The sequence below is a fragment of the Uloborus diversus genome, chromosome 6 (assembly GCF_026930045.1).
Source record: "Uloborus diversus isolate 005 chromosome 6, Udiv.v.3.1, whole genome shotgun sequence".
Classification (NCBI taxonomy): domain Eukaryota; kingdom Metazoa; phylum Arthropoda; class Arachnida; order Araneae; family Uloboridae; genus Uloborus; species Uloborus diversus.
The window spans coordinates 90,692,431-90,718,288 of NC_072736.1; the positions used below are offsets into that span (position 1 = coordinate 90,692,431).

At 32.9% G+C, this 25,858-nt stretch overlaps 1 protein-coding gene across 1 annotated transcript in view; it reads right to left on the minus strand.

Moving 5' to 3' along the window:
• LOC129224521 (semaphorin-2A-like) overlaps window positions 1-25,858 on the minus strand; it is a 541,294-nt gene that overhangs the window by 13,635 nt on the left and 501,801 nt on the right. Inside the window, exons 10-17 of the mRNA XM_054858986.1 lie at window positions 25,551-25,672; window positions 24,887-24,995; window positions 23,459-23,519; window positions 22,107-22,447; window positions 20,203-20,327; window positions 10,099-10,250; window positions 3,442-3,488; window positions 1,980-2,261 (exon numbers count right to left, since the gene is read on the minus strand). Coding sequence (XP_054714961.1) covers window positions 1,980-2,261; window positions 3,442-3,488; window positions 10,099-10,250; window positions 20,203-20,327; window positions 22,107-22,447; window positions 23,459-23,519; window positions 24,887-24,995; window positions 25,551-25,672 — 1,239 coding nt within the window. The remainder of the gene's footprint in view (window positions 1-1,979; window positions 2,262-3,441; window positions 3,489-10,098; window positions 10,251-20,202; window positions 20,328-22,106; window positions 22,448-23,458; window positions 23,520-24,886; window positions 24,996-25,550; window positions 25,673-25,858) is intronic.

Sequence of the window (25,858 nt, forward strand, 5' to 3'; positions counted from 1 at the left end):
TAGGCCACACATATACCATAAAGCACAAGCACTGCCAGAACTTGCTTTCTGTGGAGAGGAGAGGGGAGTTTGGTTATAACCATCTTTACATGCATATAAACTACCGTATTAAAATTATTGGCAATATAAATCTACGTTAAAACCAAGGGCCTTGGGAGGAGACCGCAATCCCCCCACCCCAAGTGTATATCCCATGATTTTCACTTTAGTTCTTAGAACCTGATAAATAAATTTCACTCACTAGATAACATTTTGAGAGATACCTTTGAAAATCAGTTTTCTCACTGAGACAAATGGCGACTTTTTCGGGCGAAATTCTTTTTTTTTTTTTGTAGATTAATTCGGTCTTATCCGATATTTCCGATCAGTTCTCACTGTCTCATGATCTGTGATGTATTCATTCTGAACGGATATATTACGTTTGGTTTACATGAAAATTTTCATTAGTTTGAATACGTGCAATACAATTTTAAGAAAAGACTTTAAAAAAAAAAGAATTTTTTTCTGAAGGGTAAATAGTACCGCTCATGGCCATATGAGGTAGTGAGAAGCAAGGGATGCAAGAGGAAAATTTGAAAATTTGGAGATAACCAGTACAAATGGTAGGTGGACCCCTCCTCTGTCTTGGGGCAAGAGATAGTACCAGCAGCCCTGGTAGGTGCCGCTGTACAGCATGATTTAGAAAAAAATTCAATGAAAGCCTACCTAGGATGTAATCTTTATACGAATTTTGCTCAAAACTTGAAAATGTCTGCTTACACCCCTTTGCTTCTCACTGCCTCAAATGTATTACGTTTTGTTTTAAATAAGATTTTTATTCACTTTTACATAAACGAAATACTCTTAAATGCGGCTTTTCAAAGAAGCCACACAGTTTTCACAGTGGTTTTTTTATTGCGTAGAGCAATTTAAGCTTGCAAATATTTTTGAGAAAGTTAGATCCTTGAAATATCATCTGTATATTATGGGCGTTTGCTGTATGCTTAGTTTAAATCAATCTGCCCACTAGTTTGCTTGAAATGAAAAGTTAAATAAGGATTTCTGAAAAAAAAAAAAAAAAAAAAAATCTAGGTATTTCAGCGGGGGGAGAGAGGTGAGGGCTGCTGGAGGAAGCTTTTTTTTTTTTTTTTTTTTTTTTTTTTTATACACACTAGAAACTTTTTAGGTTTGGAAAACTACAGCCAAACGTTTTTGGATGGGGCCGGCATGAATTTTTTTTTTCCACATTAAAAGTTTAGGGCCAGTCCGCCCCTGGTCATAATCGGTGAAAAACTGTGTCAACTAATGCCATCTACTAGGGAAATAGTAAATTAAGTATCCTTAAGTAGAAACAAACTCAGCACGGGCAAACCAAAACAAAAACTTTAATTTTTCACCTGTCCTATCCTAAGTAGTAGTAGCCCGCACTGGATTCGGGCAACACTGGCAAGGGATAAAGACACTTTATCGCCAATAGAGGGCGCTAGTGTTGCTGGAGAGAGTTTTTGCAGCTCCAGAGGTAAGTAATTTTTTACTGTAATTGTTTATTTTTACTGCTTAATTTTCAGAATTTCTAATGTATTTTATCATACATTTCATTAAATATTTTTTGGTTTTTAAGTATATAATTTTTTATTTACTTGCTTTCTTAAAGTGTTTTTCTATTCTTTGAAGCTATGGGGGTTATATGCATTTTGAAGGAGGTTAAGAGTGGTAAAGGGGACAAGTGCATTTCTTATGAGTTTTGTCAGACGTCATTGTTTTAAGCTATTTAAATTTCAGGCTAACTTGGAAATCAGGAAAAACTACTACTTTAGTAGGGTGGTGGGCACTTGGAACAGCTTACCGGAGGAGGTGGTAATGAGCAAGAGAGTAGTTTTAAGAAGGCCATTGATCTTCATTGGGGATTGCAAATTGACTAGGACCAGCCTAGCTGGGCCCAGAGCCTGTTGCTGGTCGTCACTTTTGTATTTGTATAATCACAACTGAACAAAACTTACTAGTGTCCACTGTGATATTGAAGCTGCATAAGGTGCTTGCACCGAGCTTGCAGTCATACCGGCCAGCGTCCCTCTCGGACACGGAGAGGATGACCAGACCGTGATCGGCCGTGTGGATGTATTTCTCTCTTCTGTGAATGACCGCATACTTCCCCTTCTCTCGAGTGTAGTGGTACCATCTCAGAGGCCCCAAACCCATGCTTTCAATATCAGGCATGTGAATTGCACAGGACAGGTGCACACTCTGCCCCCAAAACACATGGAGAGGTTTATTTTTTACACCTGAAAATGCAGATCAGATCACGGTTATTGCATAAGTGGAAAGTAACAAGGAAAAAATTACAGGAACTTCTGGAAATAAAAATTAAGGACTTGGAATATGACAAAAATCAAAGCAACTAAAGTGGGTGTTACAACAGTTGAGCGATATAATGATTACCAAGACTAAAATTAACTAAAAAAAACTGTTGACTTGTTTAAAATTATAATAATACAACACATAAATGAAACGGTCTGGTGTGCCTTTGAAGGAGATTTACATCAAAGTCAACAATTTTCAGCAAAAGATAGTTATTTTTAAACAGTTAAATAAATGCTTTTATATAACTTTCCTTACATCATGCCTCATTATATCGCTATTTCGCATATATCATGCCTTTTCACTCCTGCCTAAACATTAAAAGATTAAAAGTAGAAAAACTTTGCTTAAAATTTGAGACTTAAAATTTAAACACTGAATTAAAAACATTGCATTTCTTAAGAAAAAAGGTATGTCTTATTTTTTGAACAAACAAACCATACGGGTTTTGACATTCACATGAATTTACTGCTGTTTAAGTTGCAACTTTAGATTCTATTTCTTCAACAGACAGTAGAAATATTTTAAATTCCTTTTTATGTATCTTAAAATAACAATTTTAAACTAATATTCTTTTGTGATTTGTATTAGGAAGCCTTCCAAATATAACACATGAACTTTTTCATAGGTAAATGCATCATTTACTTATAAAGGATAACCTCAACATCTATACATTTGAAACTTGTGTGCATCTGTCAGTAACCTTATCTCTTCAATACTAGTATCGTTGGACATGTGACATCCAGGAGAAGCCATTCCACCCTGTCCCACCCCTCTAAACCTTAAGGGGCTGGACAATCATCAATTGTCATCCGCTGCAGGTGGCATTAAGCCATGGCAAAGGGCAAAAGAAGCGAGCAGGGGGCAGAGCCCCCTAGTGTTAAATGAATAGGCATTTTTGTTACCTCAGTCATATTGCTGTTTCGGATATATAACAAGAGATTTCTGTAAAATGTTTTGCTTCAGGAGCCCTATTTTTAAGAAAATTCCCTAAATATGCTTGATGTGACCTTTGACACCAATAATACCAAACAATCATGGGCAATATTGAAAATAGAATATTATAGATAGTTTATAACATATCAGTGGAATAAAAACACTTACAATTATCACAGATACCAGGAGTTGCATTAGTAACATCTTGAAGCAAACTAAAGAAAAAATAAAACATTAACAAACCATGAGCAAAACATTAACAAACAAAACGAAACAAAGTAATAAACTGGAGTGAAAAGTTTTTTCACTCCTTTTAAGCTTATATCAGGGGTGATTGTGACTCCATGAAAAAATATCTGAACTTTTTTTTCCAAAGAAGAAAAAGTGTTTTGATGGGCATATATATATATATATGTATATATATATATATATATATATATATATATATACATTATGTGTATGTACACATTATATTATGTATATAAATCATTTATATACATAATTATTTGTTGGGGCTAAAACTAGAAGTTCTAATTGGACTTAATACGTCTATGTGCATGGTGGGAAATAAATTCTTTTAATTTTTCTCATTTCTTAAAATTTTTCAAGGATTCTTCTTATCTAGCTTTTATTCAATCCCCCACCCCAGCTGTTCTTCGATAATTACCATAGAGTTTACAAACCATGACCGTAGCTTAAGCTCTATACCAAACAAAACGTCTTCAATTTGAACTTTTGGCATTTCATTAATCGCCCTAAATTTTACAAAAGTGGGTTTTTCTGAAAATATAGAAGTTCCGGTATTTTCGAAGATGAAGATACCGGAATTCAAGATGAAAATACCGGAAATCCGGTAAAATACCGGAACACAATCACCCCTGTTATATACATTAGAGTTTTTTTTTTTTTTTTTGTGAGATCATTTAAAACCTCCTCTTGAGATACATGAATATCTTTATGAATGTACGTAAGAGCTAGGCCATTTAATCATTCTACTGAAATTGCTATGTAGAAGTTCTAAATTCAAGGGAAGACTATCATAAGCTTTGAGGTTGGGGGAGAAACATTTATTTTACTTGAATAGTCATTCAAAAGTCTCATAAAGTATATCAAGGTTAAAATCAGGATAACAGTCACTAAGATCACTTCCTGAAATGCAAGCTGACAGTTTCAATCTCTCGATGCAAATCAGATCCTATTTTGAGCTTTATTAAAACCATTTTAACCCAGCTCTCTTATTATTCTGGTTGGGAATATTCATAATTAAGTATTATTTGTATGCCTCAGAATTTGAAAGTAATTTGTGATAGCTTCCCGTTCAGTAAGAGCTTTTGTTAAAACATAACCAGTTCAGAATCCGCCCCCCCCCTATTTTAGTGAAATTAGAAAATAAAAATAAATAAATAATATATATATATATATATATATATATATATATATATATATATATATATATATATATATATATATATATATATATATATATATATAAAGAAAGACTATCATATATTGTATTTATAATCTGGACAAGTCAACCAAAATGAACTTCACTAAAAATAAACTTCACTACTCAGTTCATTTTGGGATTTTTTCCTTCTTTTAAAGAATTTTCTTGTTCAATCCTTATATTGCTATCAAATATATATATATATATATATATATATATATATATATATATATATATATATATATATATATATATATATATGTGTGTGTGTATGTGTATGCTAGAGTTCTAAAAGGGATTTAACCCTCAAATGCCTCCTGCAGCTGCACCACTGGAAATGGATACTTCTTTGTATTGGCATTCATTGGAGTGGAATTTCACTGTGCTATAATAAGCTAAGGTTTTAAAAATTCACTTATAGAAAATTTATAAATTATTTATTTATTAATTTACAATTTCATTAATTAATTTATTATTAATTAATTATGAATTCATTGAAAATAATGCATATTTTTAAATTCCAAAAACCCTCAGTTCAAATTAAAAGAATAAGTAAACCACAAAACAGAGCCTTTTTTAAGGAATTTTCACTAGGCGACATAAGTTTAAAATAATTACATGTTTAACTGTTGCTATATATATATCTTTTTATATCTGTCGTGAGATCAAAAACGTAGGGGACGTATGGAACTGGTGGGTCTTTAATTATTTCAAGCGAATCTTAAATACATACAAAGAGAATAGGTTCAGCTTCTGGTTTATGAGTAAACCTTTAATAGATCTAAATATTGACAAAAAGAACCTGATTGTAAGTAGTCGAGCTCGCTTATTAGATTACCGGGAAAAGAGAATATCTTGCTTTATAAGGTTAACTCCGAAATAAGGGGGTTCGGGTCGGTTGTCCCCCGAAAATTTTTCAAATTTGTAGTCTTAAAAACGCATTTTATACCATCTTTGGTAATGTTAGGGGAGAAATGGCTTGGTGGCACTCCCCTGTCTATGGAGAGATTTCAAGGCAATTCCCAGGAATTTTTTCTCATTTGTAATCTTAGAAATGCATTCTAACTGTCTTTCGTAATATTAAGGGGTCTGAGGACCACCCTTCTGTCACTCATTCTTCAAAATTGAAACCTTTTAGAAACGCAAATATTATCTCCAATTATGTAAAGAAGAGGGAGGTTCGGGGGTTCTCCGGCAGAATTTTTTTGCAATTGTAGTGCTAAAAACGCAGGTTAATACCATATTTTCATGATGTTACGTGAAGGAAAGACTCGAAGCCCCACACCAGGAAATTTTTCTAACTTGCTGCTTTAAAAATGCATTCTAATTATTGTTGGTAATGGTAGGGGAGAAGAGGTTTGGAGAGCTCTTTCAGAAATTGGTTTAAATTGTAACTCTGAAAATGCTATTTTAAACGATCTATGGGGATTTAAGAGGAGGAGAGATTGAAAGGCCTCCCATACGAGAAGATTTCCCATCCCATCTCAGGAAAATTTTCTAATTTGTAAACTTAAAATCGCATACTAGACTATCTTTGGTAAGGTTACGGATATAGATAATTAAAAAGAACACAAAACACACTGCATATTTTGAACAAAAGCAGTTTTGTTTGCTAAAGAAGTAATGCTGGAGTCAGATGCCTAGAGTGGCAGAATACATTTAACTCACTGGTTTCAAACTCAAAGGAACATATTATGGTGATTCGTTCTCTAACTTTTCCTTGATGGAATCAATAATATTTTTTTTTAATGTGTAATTAAAATGAAAGAAATCATATGGGAATTTCTTGGAAAAACCACAATTATTAACGGAAACGGCACATCTTAACAAAGTCTAATCATATGTGTCGTGAGTTTTACCTAGTAAACAAGTTCTAAAATTCAATTCAAAAAAACAAAGGAAATGCATAAAAACTCTATTAAAATTTGTAGCTTACTTAAAAACAATGTTATCTTTCTAACATTATTTTAACAATATTTTTTTTCTTTTCATTTATAATTTAGACAGGCAGTGAAAATATGATACGTAGTAACACTCATGACGATGAATATTATGCATTTTTATTTAAAAATTATTATTTTTTTATGCGATTCAAGGGACAAATTTATTCATAAAATGTATGATTTTTCATAAAAATAAACATTTAAATACTGCGTTAAAATACTGTCATGTTGCCCAGTAACACTTATGACATAGAAGGCGAAAAATTTACTTTTAAAGTAAAATATCTCTATTTGTATGACATACTAAGCTCAAATGAGGCAGTGAGAAGCAAAGGGATGCAATTGGACATTTTCAAGTTTTGAGTAAAGCGCGTATAAAGATTACGTCCTAGGTAGGCTTTCATTGATTTTTTTTTTCTAAATCATGCTGTACAGCAGCACCTACCAGGGCTACTAGTACCATCTCTTGCCCCAAGACAGAGAAGGGGTTCACCTACCATTTGCACTTGTTATCTCCAAATTTTTAACTTTGCCACTTGCATCCTTTTGCTTCTCACTGCCTCGAATATGATTGTACCCTTAAAAATAAACTATTACAAGAAATTTTTCCCGAAAGAAATAAAACAGTTGATGATATTTATGTTTGAAATTTTTCAAATGTTATTTAGGCAAAAGTTTGGAAAATGACCCTGGTGATTTATTTCTGCATAACCAAGAACAGACGCATCAAATATGCACATTTGAAACGAAACAGATGTGCTTGTTACAAATAAGAACATAGAACAATTAGTATTTTTTAAATATGTCGAGGCGTGATACAAACGAACGTTTGGCTAGCATTTACCACTTTCTAGAAGACAAATACATGCATGGTCGCATCCAGCTTTTAGTTTCGGAGGGATCATATCCTCATATATATAATAGCAAATGATCGAGTGACCCGCGTGTTTTAACAATGAAACTTGCTAAACGGCATGATGATTTGATAATATGTTTCGGTAATGTTTAACATGCTGGGAAAGACCTTACTGTGACAAGGCTGAACTCGATCCGGCAACTTTTTACTGGTAAGACTGTGTCATTTCAGGGGAATAAAGAAAAGAAAAAATGGTCAAAAATGAACGCTAACTACTGGAGTTTTGGGTTAATCCACTAGAGTTAGGGTTACAATTTTAAGTATCAAAATATCACCAAACAGGCAATGGCTTCGTTCAAATGTAGAAACAATTTTCACCCGTCATACCTTGACGGGCGATTTTCTAGTTAGTAAATAATATTCAGTAACTTATAGAAGTAGATTCATATTGACAGAAGGAATATTAAAAAAAATAAACAAATAAATAAATAAAACATTTTAAAATAAATTCATGAAAACTTTGTTATGAAACACCGAATGTATGTGTGTGGGGGTGGGGGCATTCAATTTACCGGACCCCCTTCAAAAGATTTTTCTGTATTCGCCCCTGCCCCATGCTATTGAGCGTTTATTCTAAAAAAAGTTATGGATGAATGTGGCAGGTTGAGGAAAGGAGGGGGGGGGGGGGCGGAGTGCGAACTAAACCATATGAACTAAAGTTTTGTTGTCCCGCCTCATCTCCAAAAACTTGCAATGTGGCCCATGAGTAAAAAAGGTTGAAAAACCCCTCTCTAAACCATATGCCGACATTCTTATTTATTCAGACATATATTAAAATAAAAAGCGTATGTATTTGAATTAAATAACAAATTAAAATCAAAGCATAATCATTTATTTCTCTTACCTTTTTGATGAAGGAAAGAACAACGTTTCCTGCTGAGCGGTGGGGTGGGGAGAGAAAAAAAAATCTGTCAATGAAAGCGCCTTCCGTTCGTAAACTCTTACTGCCCATTTTGTTCATAAGCCCTCAAGTTCCCGCTAAAAATCATCACACCCCGAGTGAATCACTGATTAGTCTGGAATTTACACCACTGAGTCTACCCGATGTACGGTACAATGATGACTGGATGGCGACAACGATTAGCATCCTTTAACCCGCAGGGGATGACATGTTTTCGTAACCAGTTGGGCGGTTTTAAACGAGTAGGAAAAAAAGAGAAAAACTGCTTTTGGTTGACGGCTGGAAAATGCCCGATGTAATTCTGTTGCTCAAGAGGAAAGAAAAGAAAGGTTTGAAATCCTTTTACAAAAACGAGGAGTGGAACCATTGTTGAATTTTCCAATGTTGCCCAGTAGTTTGATTTTGCATCTTCTAGGCGACAGAATTTTTTCACAACGCGACATTGGTGTCGCGTAGTACCTATGTTAAAAAATGCTCTGCCACAAAAAAAGCAAATTTCAGGAAAGAATATTAAAATGAAAAATGCGTAAATGGTTTAATTTCGGTAAAAAAAGTTTTGACAACTTGTGTTTAAACATGATGTCACATAAAAAGCAGTAGTTAAAGAATAAATGGATTTAATAATATTGATTTTATCATTTATTTTTCATGAAACACAGAGGATATGAACATGACAATTTCTTAACAGGAAAGAACTTCTTTTATTGCAATTATACTGTATAAGTGCTTAGTTTCATCAGCTACAAAATACAGGCAAAAATGAAGATATTAGTGAATTCAGGAACTTTTATATTAACAAAAAAAAATCTTTTGCAACACTTAAACACTTGCCATTACGACAAGCTCGCAAAACCTAAAGCCTTGGAAAATAAGTACTTTTACAGTAGTTGTAGTTGAATGAGGTGCAGAAGGGAGTCACCACGAAGCAATTATTTCAGATAGTGGTGGAGTTTAGCAAGTAGTTATGTAGTGTTTGTTAAAAATGTCACAATCTATTTATATTCTGGAAGAAAGTTTTAACATGTTTGAGACTTTGTGACCAACAAATACGTCACACCGACTTTCTCATCAGATTTGGGTGTCCACGGGTTAGTCAGCTACTATGGAGCATTGGTGTTGAAAGTCTGTGTGTGTACTGGAGGCACTATATATATTGTAACTATGGCTGCATGGGTAGTGAATTTACCAATGTGCTAGTTTAATAGTTCGTTGAATCTTATCATTTAATTATGAATCAACTCTGCATGAATATAGATAAAGAAAAATAACAAATTAATTATAATACTAAATATAAATGCTAAAACTACATCAAACAAGAAATATATATATATATATCGTCGCCTCAGAACAACAGTAAGACATCCTACTGTTGCTTTGAGGTGACGATATATTGAAGTTTAAAAGACATGTCACAAACATGTAAGTAAATCTAATTTCAAGTGCATTCAAAAAAAAAAAAAAAAAAAGTTCAAAAAATGAATCATTTCCATTAAAGTATGAAATAGAAAAAATTGTTAATATGCTTTGAAATTTAATCCAGAAGGGCAATGTTTCTGTTGGTGAAAAAAAAAAAATTAAAAATACAATTTCAAAAACCAATCAAAATCCATATACATACCCAGGGACATATGGCTTGCACTCTCCCCTCTCTTTGTCCCAACCACAATAAGGATCTTGAATACAACGTAAACAATTGGCATACCTTCCTTTGCACATTACGAGATCAAACTGTCTTAGTACATAGTCTGATGACACATACAGGGACTTGTGCTAAGAAGAAATATAATAAAATACATAAATAAGAATAATATATTAATAAGAAGAAACCCAAAATTTTAGTAACAAAACATGAAAAAATATGCAATAATTAAACATTTTATATGAAAAAAATTAAATCTGTATTTAATTTTTTAGTGCTGGATTTTTTAATACTTTGAATGAGTTCAAGGTATAAAATAACTTTTTGTCAAATTTGAGACAAATTAATTCTTTGTCTTATTTTTAAATGGGAGAGGGGGATGAGAGAGAGAGAAAGAACTAGATTGCTTTCTCATTACAATATAAAATAAAAATATTACATCGGATTTTCAGATGTATTAAAAGTTTCAGTTTCAAGTACAACACTTGAATTGGAAGAAAGTTTGAGATACCAAAATTAGTTATTGTAATTTGGGGTGTTGAACTGGTGATTGAATCTGGTGATCAACAATTTCAGTATTTTCGGCAAAACATTTTAAAATTTCCAGTATCATGTCACATTTCTTTTCACAACTTCATGGGAAAAAAAGGAAAAACTGATACATGCCACTGTTGAAAAATGTTGAAACTTTTAGTCTGGGCCTACTTTCACCACTTACAGCAATGCTTTGAATCGTTCTAGTATTTTATTTATTTTTTAATACAACATCAAGTGAAAAATTACAAACAGTAATTGCAGACATAAATTGTAGTCTGAAAAATTCAGAACCTCAATTCAAAAAGATTCCAGATATTTCATTATTAGAAAGGGTTCAAAAAAGGGCTACTAGACTAAGGGGTCTTTCAGATTTAGATTATGATACCAGACTTAAAAGGCTTAATATGCATAACCTGGAGCAAAGGAAAGTCAGAGAGGACATGATTCAGTTGTTTAAATTTATCAAAACAAAAGATGTTAATAGGTTCAATTTTTGTACGGAAAGCAGGACATGGGGTCATTGTTTTAAGCTATTGAAATCTCGCGCTAATCTGGAAATTACAACTTTAAGTAAAGTAGTAGTTACGTAATACCTTAGTAATTTAACTTAAGGTATTAAGTAGTAGTTACTTAATACCACGACCCTATTTAAGTAGTAGTTAATTAATTACTACTTAAATAGGGTCGTGGACACTTGAAACAGCTTATCAGAAGAGAGGGTAATGAGCAAGGGGGTGGATAGCTTTAAGAGGGCTATTGATCTTCATTGGGTGCTAAAAAACCGACTAAGACCAGCCTAGTTTGGCTCAGAGCCTGTTGCTGGTTGTCAAAATAATATAAATAATTGTTAACTTGAGTTAATTTTTACCAACCAAAATCCCAAAACCTATGCATAAGCAATTTAGTTTGTGGGAAACCCATAAATTCATCAGATCAGTTCATGCAAAAGGAGAAATCCCAATTGGGCAATTATGGAAACCCCAATTGCACAACCACTTGAATTCCCGCAAGGCTAACTGAGAATCAGCACCGGCAGTCAGAGGAAGATTGTCACTGGAAGAGTGAACGTGTAAATATGTGTATTAAACAGTGATCTACAAAAAACCGAGTTATGTAGTGAATATACCACCTCTGACATCACAAGTTAAAAATTAAACTTAATCGAAATACCAAAAAAAAAAAAAAAAAAATCTCCATTTAAAAAAATAAAATGCAACAACTGACTGGGTAATTTTTTATATACAAAAGTAGAATTTCTTTTCTCTCATTTTCCTCAAGCTCATACTACAAAAATTGCAAAGAGTAACAGCCATCAAATTTCTATTATTTAAATTAAAAAACACGTTAAGTCAGGGCCGGATTTAGGGGAGGGCAGGCGGGGCTACTGTCCCGGGGCCTCCACATTAAAATTTTTACAAAATATCCTTATTTTCACTTTTCAAATGAAATATATGTTTAGATATAAATAAGAAACAGTAATTTTAAGTCTATAAATTATAATAATAATAATATAAAAAAATAAATAGCAGTAACTTCAGGATATATTTACTATTAAAGTGCTGATGGAAAATATCGGATATATACATATATATCAAAATATTCGGATGTAGTCCGTGGAGTTTGTGACAAAAATACCCAAAACATTTCACTTCCGGATACCAGTCTGAAATTTTGTACAGTGTTAATGTACATATCTAAGAACAAAAATCCGCCGGGAGGCATTTGATCAGAGGTCATGAGCCCCCTGTGATGACGTCATCAAAATGGCTGCCTTATTAAGAAAAGTACGTTCGTTTAACTGCTTAGAACTCTATTATCGATCTTAATATTGCAATATTAAAGTGTATCATTTAAAAGCACTTTAAAAGAGTTATTTAATAGTAATTGACTTTTTACAAACGTTAACTGACAATTAACGTCATCAAAATGGCCGCCTGGAAAGCTAAGTACATAAATTTAACTGCTTAAAACTACATTAAAGATCTTTACATTGTGATATGAATGTGTATCATCTAAAAGAGCTTTAAAAGAGCTATTTAAGAGAGATTGATTTTTTCTCCTAAGACGAGTAGTTTTAGAGTTATTAAAATTTCCGTCATCAAAATGGTCGTCGTGAAAAGGTGAAAAGTTTCGTTTAACTGCTCAAAACGCCATTAAAAATCATTCTTCCATAAAAAATAGCTACACTAAATTAAAGCTCAAAAATAAAATATAAAATATGCATTTGTTTGCCCCCCTCCCCCTTAGTAAATAGTTTTAAAAATTTCACTGCAATAACGTAACTAGATGGGGTGGGAGGGGGGGGGGGCCTTCTCATTGAACTGTTCCAACTGTTCCGCCGCATCTAACCCGTACTAAAACTTTTAATTAAAAATTCCTTACCGGATTAAATAATGTATTGTCACATAATTATTCACTTCTTCTGCAAGTACGAACTTGTGCCATCTAGCGGGAAGAATCAGAAAGACTACTCGATTTTTTTCTCGCCAACAAGTTGTAATTTCGGATTGTAGTCCGCCTGGCTCGTTTCTTTCCCGTTCTGCTGTTCTCAGCAATAATTAATACCATACTGATATGTTTATTGTTCAAATATAATTTTCAATAACTGAATATTTGACTGGTTAATGCTGTAGCAAATAATAGCAAATAAAGATCAGTCATATAATTCTATTACGGTTTGAAACCGATAACTTCAGTTGTCGGTTCCATCTAGCATTAAAATTATCATATAGCTTGTATACATTCCTTTACATCCTTTTCAAAAAACAAATGGTATTTAAAACTCGCAATATTTTTTAGAATAAATTTTTCTCCTTCATTTGGTCCATGTGACCTCAAAATACTAACATAGCTTGCAATCATTTCTTTCATGTGCTTTTGAAAAAGTAAAATATTTAATGAACTGAGTGTTTGTAATCTGGGTTTCACAGGGTTCATACTCTATTTGGATGAAAAAATTCCATGACTTTTCCAAGACTTTTTCATGACTTCAATGAAAATTTTCATGACCTCGTTACACGAAGATAATAGCACTATTTAATCTCAAACTTGGTAATATTTGGAAATGAGCATTAGCAAAACGTCTATATGAATGCCACAGCCTCATTGAAGCACTTACTCATAATGGAAAAAATATAAGTGCACACTTAAAAAACTAAACTATTCTTATTTGTCTTCATCATATAAATTTAAGTAAAGTAAAAATGCAGTGAAGCGAATATGATGATGCATAAATGTCGTATATATTTTTTTAAACAGGCAGAATGACATTGAATGAGACAAAGGTTGAATGAGTCATCACTAAGTTTCAATAAATTTGCTTCAAAAGTTTCTTTTTAGTGTCAACAGTGCTTTTAATCATCCACGTAGCTTGACAGTATTTTGGTTCTTTAAAGTAAAGTCACATAGTTTAGTTCTTTATGTTTCTAAAACAGATCTTTTTTGGAAAAACCATTCAGTAATGAATCAATCTTCTGATTCAAAAGTATATTTGTTTTGTTTACAAATTTGCATATTTTCAAATGCATATAAATTAATAGGTTCAGAAATTTCAGAACACGTTTAGTTCCCGACATTGAAAGTAGCAGTGGGTCCCATGGATTAGTTTTGTGTGCCATACACTGTTATAACCAGGGGATCCAGACGAGTAAATATATTCCCCCTAAGGGGAAAAACTAACTTAACCCTAACTTTTCAGTTACCATTAGTCCGTTACGGTACCGTAGTACCGTTAGTTGTTTAGTTTCAGTTTACCGTTACTATCGTGAAATTTCCATCATTCAAAACGCTACTAAATATATTTATCATTATTTTCTTGATTACTCAATAAGCAACATTTAATCACCAAAATAATAAGCGCAATCAGATTATCAATAACCAACAAGTGAGAACCTAAATAAAAATGATTCTTGTGCTTCGTAGATTACTACAAAACAGCAAGCGCAAAATATAATAAAGAAATCTCTCTCCGTCTAGCTTTTTTTTTTCTTGCTTTTTCATTCAAGTGTTTGAATCATTTCCTGTTAGCGGTTAATACTTCGATAGCGTTAGGAATTTCTTATTTCTTTTGGTTTTTAAACTGTCGAAAAATTTCATATGCATTTTATTTTATTGTTACTCTTGATTGAAATTTTGAACGTTCGAGAAACGATTTTGTTTTTCGGTAAATTTAATATCCCAGAATATTTTTGGCTCTTCATGTAAATAATCCATAACTACCTCTACACTTTACTTTCGGTGCGGTTATTTCTCACAAATGATTAATAACTGTATGATTATTGAAATAATTATTCGTCTTCAACTTTAAATATATTTGTGACAACTCTTTGATATCAAGTGAAGTGAGTAGATATTTATTGTTTTATTAATTTTTAATATTATTTTGTAAAAAAAAAAAAAAATCATCAGTACGCAGAATTTTTTCACAAGTTTTTAACGGCCTAAGAGTTATAATTATTTTTATTTATTTTTTAGAAAAGGATAAAATTTTCATTGGTCCGCAATGTTTTTCATTTGCTTTTACCAACCCGTGGGTCAAAAGAGGTTGAGAAACACTGAGTTAAAGCACGATCAGATGAATTAAAGCAATGAGCACTTCTTAACTATGTTGAAAACTCTGAAATATGATCAAATGCTGTAATTACAAGTTTTAATCATTTCCAGTACTGAATTCATGCAATGTGAAACGTGTGCAAAACGTAGACTATCATGAATCAAAACAAAACTATTAAAAAAAAATACACAACTGTAATCAAAAACGCACACAATACGGGGAGGGGGATCTACAGTAAGGGAGCCATTTCTCTCTCCGAAGGTTCATTCTTTTCACCCCGGCTGCCTATTTTTTAAAAGGTACCTGTTTTTCACCCTAGTTAGAAGTGCCATTTCAGCTCCGTATTGGGTGCCGCTGGTAAACAATTAAGATAAACTATGATAAATTTTATAATAAAGTCCTTACGAGTGATGGAATCGAACTTGCATGCAATTGAATTGCTTTTTTTTTTGAGTGGGCGTGGCAAAACTAAGAACATGAAATTTTGCTACTACAGAATATGAAACATAAGAAGTGTTGAAAATAACAGAAAGTTCAAAATAAGTGATGTCCAGGCAGTAAAATCACATCGCAAAAAATGGCAAGCGGCGGCGACAGAAGTGGATGGAATGAGATTTCAAAATTCAGATTTGATTTTTGGATCGTTCAATTTTCCACTTTTAATAGTTTTTATGTGCTATACTGTAAAATCACTGAAGATTTCTAATGCTCCTTTAGCTATTGTTCCTTTCTCTTTGTCCAGGACATTTTTCCATGACTTGAAATAAATTTCCATGACTTTCAATGAAAATTTCAATTTTCCATGACTTTTCCAGGTCTGAAATTCTGTTATTTTTTTTCCATGACTTTCCAGGATTTCCATGACCCGTACGAACCCTGGTTTCATCTACGCCCTGCTAAAATCTACTCAGCGGTGAATGAGTATGGCGAAGATAAAATGTTGGTCATGTCAGGTGGTCTCCACATAGAAATGGCTATTTCATCTGCAAAAGGTACATGGCTTGTAGGAAGTGGATGAACTGAACTCCTAGTAGAAGCTCATGTAATAACATCGGGAAGAGCAGAAAGAACACTAAAAGTTTCGCATGTGAAGAGATATGCTCACGATTTTGCAGTAACTACTCTCCAAGTTCTGTTAGAGGAAGCGTATCAAAATCGGAAAGATATAGACGAAACATTAAACAGACTGGGTTAAGCGAAGATCAGAAGAATTGCCTCAGTTTAAGTACTGGAAGATCATCATGGAGCTAGAATGTATACTTTCAAATCTGGTGCGCACTATTCGTCAAGGAAATTTCTCCGATTTTACTGTCACTCTTGAGAACATATGTCCATGAATGTTGGCTCTTGATCATACAAATTATGCCCGATTGTCTTCAGTATTTCTGTTCAATTTGAAGCAGTTACCAGAGATGCATCCAGCTATTTTTCAGGAGTTTCATAGGGGAAACATATCTGGCTCCAAAACTGAGAGGAAATTTTCCAGGATGGCACACGACCATTTGCATGAACAAAACAACAAATTAATTTTAAAATCATCAACTAATCTATCACGTTTAAGTCATGAGGCATCATTAATACAATGGATGGTTGCTGGACTGGAAGTTGTGCGCATGATTGGGGAGTTTGAAGAAAATCAGAGCCTGAAGTCTGACGTCACTACTGAAAAGCTAGATACTAGATACATGAAGATACTAGAAGCTTTTGTATTCGGTATGAAACTCATGTTTCAGCCTAGTTGAAACATTTGAAGAACACGGGAATCCTTTCGAAGATAAAGATTAACTACATTAAACAGCAACAAAATTATTCTCTCGGAAAAAGTGCCATTTCTGTGATGTCAGCGCAAGCCAATTCAATACATTTGTAGAAGATCACTTAGTGTTAAGAGAATTATCCACACATGATGTTATTAAAATAAACAATCTCCTCTTGATGAGCAGAAAAATATTTCTGTTCAGTCTAAAGACAAGCAGACATTGCTGATTTGAGGAGGGGCAGCACTCTTTTTGCTAAGCTATATGTTGCATGCCAAGCAATTCAAATGGATGTAAAAGAATTTTTTCTCATGAAAACAGCTCGTGTCCACCTTCTACATCCAACCTTGCCAAATTTAGGAAACCAAGAAAAAAGTCTGACGTAGTTTCTTGTATCGTCCAATCAACTGGACTGGTTTTGACAGCTATTCCAGAACCAAATTGTTCATTGATGGGGCTGCACTGATTCACATGCTTGTTCCTCAGTCTACTTGAACTGTCCAACAAAACTGCGATCAGATTGTGAAGCCGTACATATTAATGAGACTAAAAAGCGTTCAGAGGGTAGATTTAGTTTTTGACTGGCATTCAAAAGGAAGTTTGAAAAGCGACACGAGACAATTGAGAGGATCTGGACCAAAAAAAAGTATTAAATCCAATGTTTTCATACCAAAGTCATTTACTAAATTTCTTGCAGAAGATGAAAATAAATAGGAGCTTTTCAAATTTTTGTCAGAAAATTTCGTGAAGATGAATCTACCAGATGGGAAGCAGATTGCATGCTCCTACAAAGACACTGTAATTGCTTAAGTCAAGAGCAATTTTGAAACTATGTCTCCCGTATCCCATGAAGAACCCGATGCGAGGCTATTCCTTTATGTGCAGCATGCAATAGAATACTCGGGTCATGCAAAGATCACCGTAAAAACTGTTGACAGTGATGATGTAGTGATTGCTATGTTCCGAAACTGCAAGAGATATGGGTGGAGTATGGAAGTGGAAAATATCTGCGGTATCTTCCCATCTACGTTTTGCACCGTAAAGTTCCGCAAGGTGTTCCAGATCTTCTGCCTTTTTCTCATGCCTTTACATGAGCACACGGTGTCTAGTTTTGCCAGCATTGATAAAACTAGGAAAATGTAGATGGCAATTAGAGATGTTGACCAAGTTTTTTTGTACTATACTTAAGTACCCGAGAGCATCAATGAAGACGATGAGCATTTCCTACTTATTTAGCGCTTCGTAGCCCTGACGTATCATTCATTAAGCTTTGTGAAAACCGTAAAAAAAATGAGGCTAGGAGAATTTTCTTCACCCAGCAAAACAGACCAGTTGATTGTAATCCGCCATCTAGCAACATTCCTCTGCATCACCTTAAGAGAGCAATATTGCAGTGTTTACTATGGACAAAATATCTTCAGCAAAATTTACAGCTCTTGGATCCATATCAGTGGGAATGGGTAAAAATCGGTGAAGAGTTTGAACCTCTTTGGTATGCACACCCCGAAATAACAATGGAAAATTTACAGGAACTTATATCATGCAAGTGCAAAAAGATGTCTACACGCTGTCAATGCGTCAGATCAGGTTTGAATTGTACATTTCTTTTTAGTTGTGAGGGTCAGTGCAATACGTAAAACGTTCTTTAAAAAAACTTATTACGGTTTTTGTTATAACAGGTACTTTTTCTATGTATTAAAACATGTAATTTTCGTCTATTTCTCTTATATGTTTAAAATGTAAGCATTTTAACAAAATTGTTTTATTATACGATAGCATTACTAATTAAGTTCTCGATCCATTTGGGGCGGTGACTTTGATTATTTCTACATTTTAACATTTCTTCATTCAATATAAAAGTAAAATACTGACAAAAAGTCTTAAAGCATGAAGTACAAATTTAAATTTAATGAAACGGGAAAGGTTATTTCATAATGCACGTATAACAGTAAAAATTTTATTCCAATGTCACAGAATACAGGAAAGTCATTGTTTTCCTACAAATTTTCACGTTGATATTGTAATAATTATTAAACTCTTTGTCTTCTTTACTAATAATAAAGCTCAAAGTTTGCCGGGATATCTGTCTGGATGTCTCTCTGTGACGAGCATAGCACCTAAACCGTTCGGCCTATTTCCATGAAACTTGACACAGAATTAATTTGTAGCATGGGGGTGTGCACCTCGAAGCAATTTCTCAAAAATTCGATTTTGTTCTTTTTATATTTCAATTTTAAGAACATTTTACCGAGCAAATTATCATAACATGGATGAGTAAATTACAAAATTATCATAACGTGGAACCGTAACATAAAATAATTGTTGAGAAGGCCAGAGCCCAACCAGGGCTGTCGTGCACCTGAGGAAGGAAGGAAGGAATCATAAAATGGCCAAGCAAATTAACATAGCAAATTGAGGGAAAATTCATCATCCATTGTTTGTAAATATACAGGCGAATCAAATGACATTTTAATTTTTCTACTACCAGCAAAGTCGTACAGGTACCGCTAGTAGAAAATAAAACTAAGCACTGTTGAAGAGCTTTTTCAAACGGCTTTCAGATAATGTATTTGAATTTTACAAAATTATGACCTATTATGTAATTCTAAGCAGTTAAACCAACGTACTAACTGATACATGGCGGCCATTTTGATGACCTCACCACAGGGGGGGGGGTCTTGACCTCCAATCAATTGCCTCCCGGCGTTTTTTTGCTCTCTTATATGAACATAAATGCTGTACAAAATTTCATACTGGTATCTGGAAGTGAAATGTTTTTGCACAAACTCCACCGACTAATATATATCAAAGTATCGGATATTTTCGAAAATATGACGATCTTTTCGAACCTTGATTAGGGACCTCCACTCCTTCGTTGCCCTTAGGCCTCCTTATTTTCAAATCTGGCCCTGCGTTAAGTGTTGCTACACCAGAAATTAGGCTCAACTAGACCTGGATAAACTTATTGTTAAATAGCCACGTTGTGCATTACATAAAATAAAATGGTAGCTTTATGAACCAAAGCAAAAGCAGTTTACAGCTGAGCCACTAAGCTTCTTAGTATAGAATGGCTTTACCATAAAATTTAAGCTAAAAACCTCTAAATTTATTACAACACTAAATTACCTTTAGGATAAAAAGAAAAGCTTTCTCAGATACCTGCCATTTAAAAACTTTTTCCTCAATTAAAAAAAATTATGATGATATATTTTGTTAATAATCTTTTAATATTTATACCTTGCTTGATATTTCAATGGCACGAACTGAATCAGGAACAGTCGCTTCAAAAATGTCTACTAGATTTGAATGCTCTTCTCCAAGACGATCATACCATTCTACCAGCTTATACACGTAGCCTTCAGCTAGAATAAAACACAGAATAATTAGTAATCCAAGTCAAAATTATTTTTAATTGACATAAACAAGCAATTTATTGCCAGACATTCAATACTGAACTTAAACAGATTTTAACATGATAGAGCAATAAGTAAAATGACACAACATGTATAAAGTACAAATAAAAGCATTAAAAGAGAGTTAAAAACTCAGCAAACAGCATTTGCTTTGGTACAAATAAACAGATTTTAAATGCTTTTATTTGGACTTTATACACGTTGTATCATTTTACTTATTCGACAGTACAAAGTTTTCGACTGCTGTTTTAAGGGGGAAATGAAGACCAGCCCCTCCCCCTCCCGAACCATATCAGCCCCCTTTTGATTCAGATATGTTCGACGATGGTACGTTAAATAACTGAAACAATAATTTAATAAAATAATAGCAAACTTCGAAAATATGTATAAAGCAACAACGAATAGAAAATAATTGTGGTAATAAAAACAGTTAAATAGAACATTTGTGAACACAAAACTATTGTCCACTGACTGAAAAATCACTGACTGAAAAAGAGAGTCAGCATCCCGCAGTGTCAGCTCTCAACACCCCTTCAGTGAATAGAAAGAAAAACACCCCCTTGGTCAGCGGCTGTCCCTCACGAAATTTGGAACAAGGGAAAGCACAGTCAGAATTTTACATCGCGGCAGTTTTTAGAGTAGCTTTCAGGTGGCAGAATTTTACGCCACAGCCGTTCTCGTAGCAGAATTTTCATGGCGAAATTTTCCGACAGGGCCGCTCTTCGATACATCGCTGGGTGAAGGAATTTTACGTCACGGCCGCTTTAAGGGTTAAATCTAGAAAAATGACATTTCTTTGCTAAAATCAATATAACAGCTTCTGTTTGAAAAAGAGAAAGTTTTCAGAACCTAGAAATGACAGCTGGTTAACTGATTTTTTACATATATATATATATATATATATATATATATATATATATATATATATATATATGTGTGTGTGTGTGTGTATGTGTGAGAAGCACTTAAAAATAATCATTAAATTCATCACGGAAGGGAGATGATAAAGTCATACCTCAGCTCTAAAGTTGACAAATTAAAACTCTTTGAGGCAGACCTGGGATTTAAAATTTGCAGATTGCACACCCCTACTACACTAATAGAAACTTTACAGAGGTATAAGCAGGCAGTACTGAGGTAGATTAAATGTACAAAAATATAGGATGGTGCAAGCACATAGCCAAGAATCTTTATTAGGTTCTGCATGAAATTTTATTGATGGGGTGTAAAAAAATGGAGGTTATGACCTTCCTTTAAAGCTACCAAAGGTTGCTAAAAACCATGTTTTGTGGACTTCTAAGTCAGGAAATTACTGGGAGAGAACCACAGAGCCTCTATGTCTACCTAAATATACTTATATTCCACCGTCTGTTTTGTGAGCACACATTTCAATAATGAACCCTACAAAACCAGAAGCTGGATCCGCCTTTGTGCTTAATACTTATTTAAGTACAGTGATACTCGAATTTTAAACCCCAACTTAAGTCTATACTACCAAGCCTTGTTTTCACGTTCATATATTTGTGTAGTACTATTATTTATTTATTTGTATAAAAGTTGGCTCAATTAAAAGATATCTCAGAACAGGCCAACATTCTTCTGGCATAGGGACTGCCTGACCTGGCTTCCCTCTGGTTATGGCCCTGTTATGGTGCAAAATTTATCCACTTGCTTAAACTTTACCCCAAACAACCTTAGTTAATGAGTTGAATGAATTTCAATACATACTTGATCCAGCATAATAAACTGTATACTGAACACCATCCACTTCAATCATATCTATAACAAGACAAGTAAATATGACATCTCTCTTGTAGTAAACGGGCTTTGCATTGTCGTGGGAAACGGCAGAATCCATGAGGGGATGTCCTCGAATGAAGTTCAATACAGAGTCTGGGAGCGTCTGTGTGTCATTGACACAGAGACCAGGTCGTGGCTCCGGGACTTTGCTGGTCAGGACTGGAAGCCAAGCTGAAGAGGAAGTTGCCTGCTCTTTAAACTTCCCGTTGAAGACTTCCTGGATGGAGTCCAAACTGTAGCTGCAGATGGCAGACCCAAGGAGGCCATTGCTAAAGAAAATTTTCAGTTTGTTAAATAAGATATATGTTAATATACAAAATAAAAGAAAATAACGATTAGCAACATCTCTGGGTCCAGTTAGGCTGGTCCGTACAGATTCTGTAGATTTGCTATAAATCTTCCTTTTTTTTCCTTTTTGTCCATCAGTTAAATAATGTGTATAAAGGTGGTAGGTAAACAATCTACCGTAATAAAAATGCGTAAATGAAAAACTTTCCATCATTATTAGAAAAATGTCTGGTCTCATTAACAATAATAAAGCAACCCCACGTTATATCGTTCATTCAGATATAACATGCTTTTTCACTGTCTACCAGAAAATGAAAGATCAGAAAAACTTTGCTTTTCTCAGGAAAAGTAGTTTTATGCTCCATTTAATCAACGAACAAATCTGATATGTTTCACTGCAGTTAAAGCTGTTACTTTGAATTCTCATCATCAAAAGATAATATATATATATATTATTTAATGCTTTAACTTAAAAGAACAATAGGTAAGTAATTTTCTTCTATTATTTGTATTTAAAAAGTCGTTCTAATGTGGTAGTAAACAAATGTTTTTGTTGTTACACACATAACTTATTGGTACATTAAATGCAGTGTTACTTTTCATAACTTTGGTTATATTGTGTTTTCAGATGCATCACATTTTTTTACTGTTTCCTTACAAGCACAATATATATTAAGGTTTTCGTATAATAACTACTAGTCAACAAGAAAATCTCAAAAACTAAGCCAAAACTCAAGCTAAAATATTGAATCTACATATTATATATTGATGAATACTTGATTAAGTATCATTCTGAAAAATGAAGTTACAGAAGTCTTCTTAGCTTTAAGTTTAACGTTACCACCAATATCAGCTTAGGAAAAAATGAACAACAAACAAAAAATAATTGATGAATTTACAAATTTAAAATAATTTTTGCACTACTTTTCTTTTGCATAATTTGAACAATATTATTTGATTAAAAAAAGTAAAGAAGAAACAATTGTACATACGTAGATGTGGAAAACACAGCATAAAATTTCTTCTCATCTTCTGGATGTTTGTAGACATGCTCTGCAATACGGAAAAAAATTCGACTTAAAATGAAAGTTTTCCCTAAAAAACTTCGTTTTCAAACGGATGCATATAACAATATCTAAAAATGTTTTATGTATAGTATTTTTCTGATTGAAAAGTTTTAACAATCATACAAAAAATACGAAACTTCAACAAAAGAATTAATTTTTGTTTCATTGAAAGTTACACAAACACAATCTAAATTAAATTGCTAATATTTCAACAGTTTTTAATAAAAATTAGGTTTTCAATAGTTGTTCACTTACTTATCCATAATATTGTCAATAAAGCTGTGATATTTTGAAATAATTCGTAACAAATATATAGCTGACGTAATATTTAGCAGCTGGTTGCTTTGCTTAAGAGAGAAAAATTATTTCAAATTGATGCCTAAGCAAAACCAAAAGAAAAAAGCTAGGTGCCAATGAGGCTTAACTTTCTTTTCGTATCCTAATTTTGAGCTTTGGTATTAAAGTAAGACAAAGTGAGATGTTATGGAATACTTCAGTGTAATTATTCATTATAGTAAACAAATTAAAAGATAGTTATAATTAGTTTTTACATAATTAATGGACCTTAATTTATCAAAATTTACTCTGCTCTTTGTTTTGACAACACGGATTGCTTTTTAATTTTTATTATCACTTATTTAGTTTTGCATGAAAAAAAATTCCCCTCACAGTCAAAGGTGCTGGCAGTTAATTCTATGGGGAAATAGGAATTAGAGAAAAGGAGGGAAATAAACATTAAATAGGAAAGCATTTCTGCAAGTGTTATAGATTAATATTTTTCTTTTGAGAGAGTTTGGTGATTTGGTCACTAAATGCTTCCATAGTGAAATTTCCAGTTTGCGATTTTTTTAAACTGTTCCAGGAGTAATTCATTGGATAAAGGTATACAATTTAGCATCTTCCATTTTAGTCTCAAACATCTTGTATATATTAACACAAAAATATTTTTATATTCAATAAAAAATAAAAAAAAGAGAGACCTATAAAAAAAACCTAGAAAAAAGTTTGTGTCAATAAATTGTTAACTCTTCAATTAAAAAAAAAAATCTCATTATTTTAAAACAATCCTATTTATGACAGTAAAAACTAGTATATTCACTTTCATTTTTCTAAAAAATACTCATAAAGCAAAAAAAAAAGTAAAATAAATAAATAAAACACACACAAAAATTTCTCACGAGAGAAAAAAAAAGTTTAATGATTTTTTCATCATATCAAGAGAAACAAAAAGGTGCGTGAAAATCACTTCAACAATCAATAGCTTTACTTAAGTTTTTTTTTTTTGATGCAATAATATCCAAACATAAAATTTCATAATTTAAGTTAAAAATGGACAATAAAGTTCAAACTTACGAATCTCATTGAAATAAAATGGAAACTCTCCAGGAATAGAACAGTTCAATCTAGCTTTCAAAAATGAAGCCCAGTTTTTGTTTAAAATGTTTTTTCCTCCAGTGTCTCTCTGTTGAAATAAGTAAAATAATTATCATGGACACCACTCTTTTATACAGTAGAAGACCATAATAACGCCAATCTGTATAATGCAATTCTCTATAAACCCCACTACTTTTCAGAAGTAAACAATAGGTTTTGAAGTTTAAAAATTGTTAGGCAAATTAAATTTTGAAAGTTTTTCATCTTTCCATCTTATTTCAAAGCTTTTAAATTGAAAATGAGTACTCATAGTATACAGAGAATACCAGATGGCTCTTGAAAATACAGCTGTTATGCAAACCATAAAGCTAGCAGAAGTGCAGGATTTTGATTGTGAAACATATTTATTTGTGATTAACTAATTGTAATATTGGTGCTTTATACTCATTGAAGATAAAACTCATTCTGAAGTGCTAATATATAGATATATTCTGAATATTAGTTTCAAAATTTGTGAAATGATCTACATAACGCAAAAACCTGTATAACGCAAAAGCTCTGGTCCCAAGGTGTGCATTATAACGGTCTTCTACTGTAATAACTAAGTATGATGTAATAAAATCATTGAAAGATCAAAACAAACCTTGCAAACTCTTGCCACTCTAGAATATATGTTTTTCCCACAATTTATGTACTCAACCGCACTTTCTCGGAAGAAAAAATAAACATAATCACCAATATCATAAGATCCAACAAAATGAGGTCCTAGAACAAATTCAGAAAAATTAAGCAAAGCAAAAAAAAAAAAAAAAAACAGATATAATTTTTTATGAACAGTAAGCAGTTGCAAAACAAATAAATATTATGCTTACTAACAAAATTAAGCAGTTTTTAAGTAATTAAAATCTCTATAAATAACTATAACAAATTTGTAAATTTCTCTTCAGAACT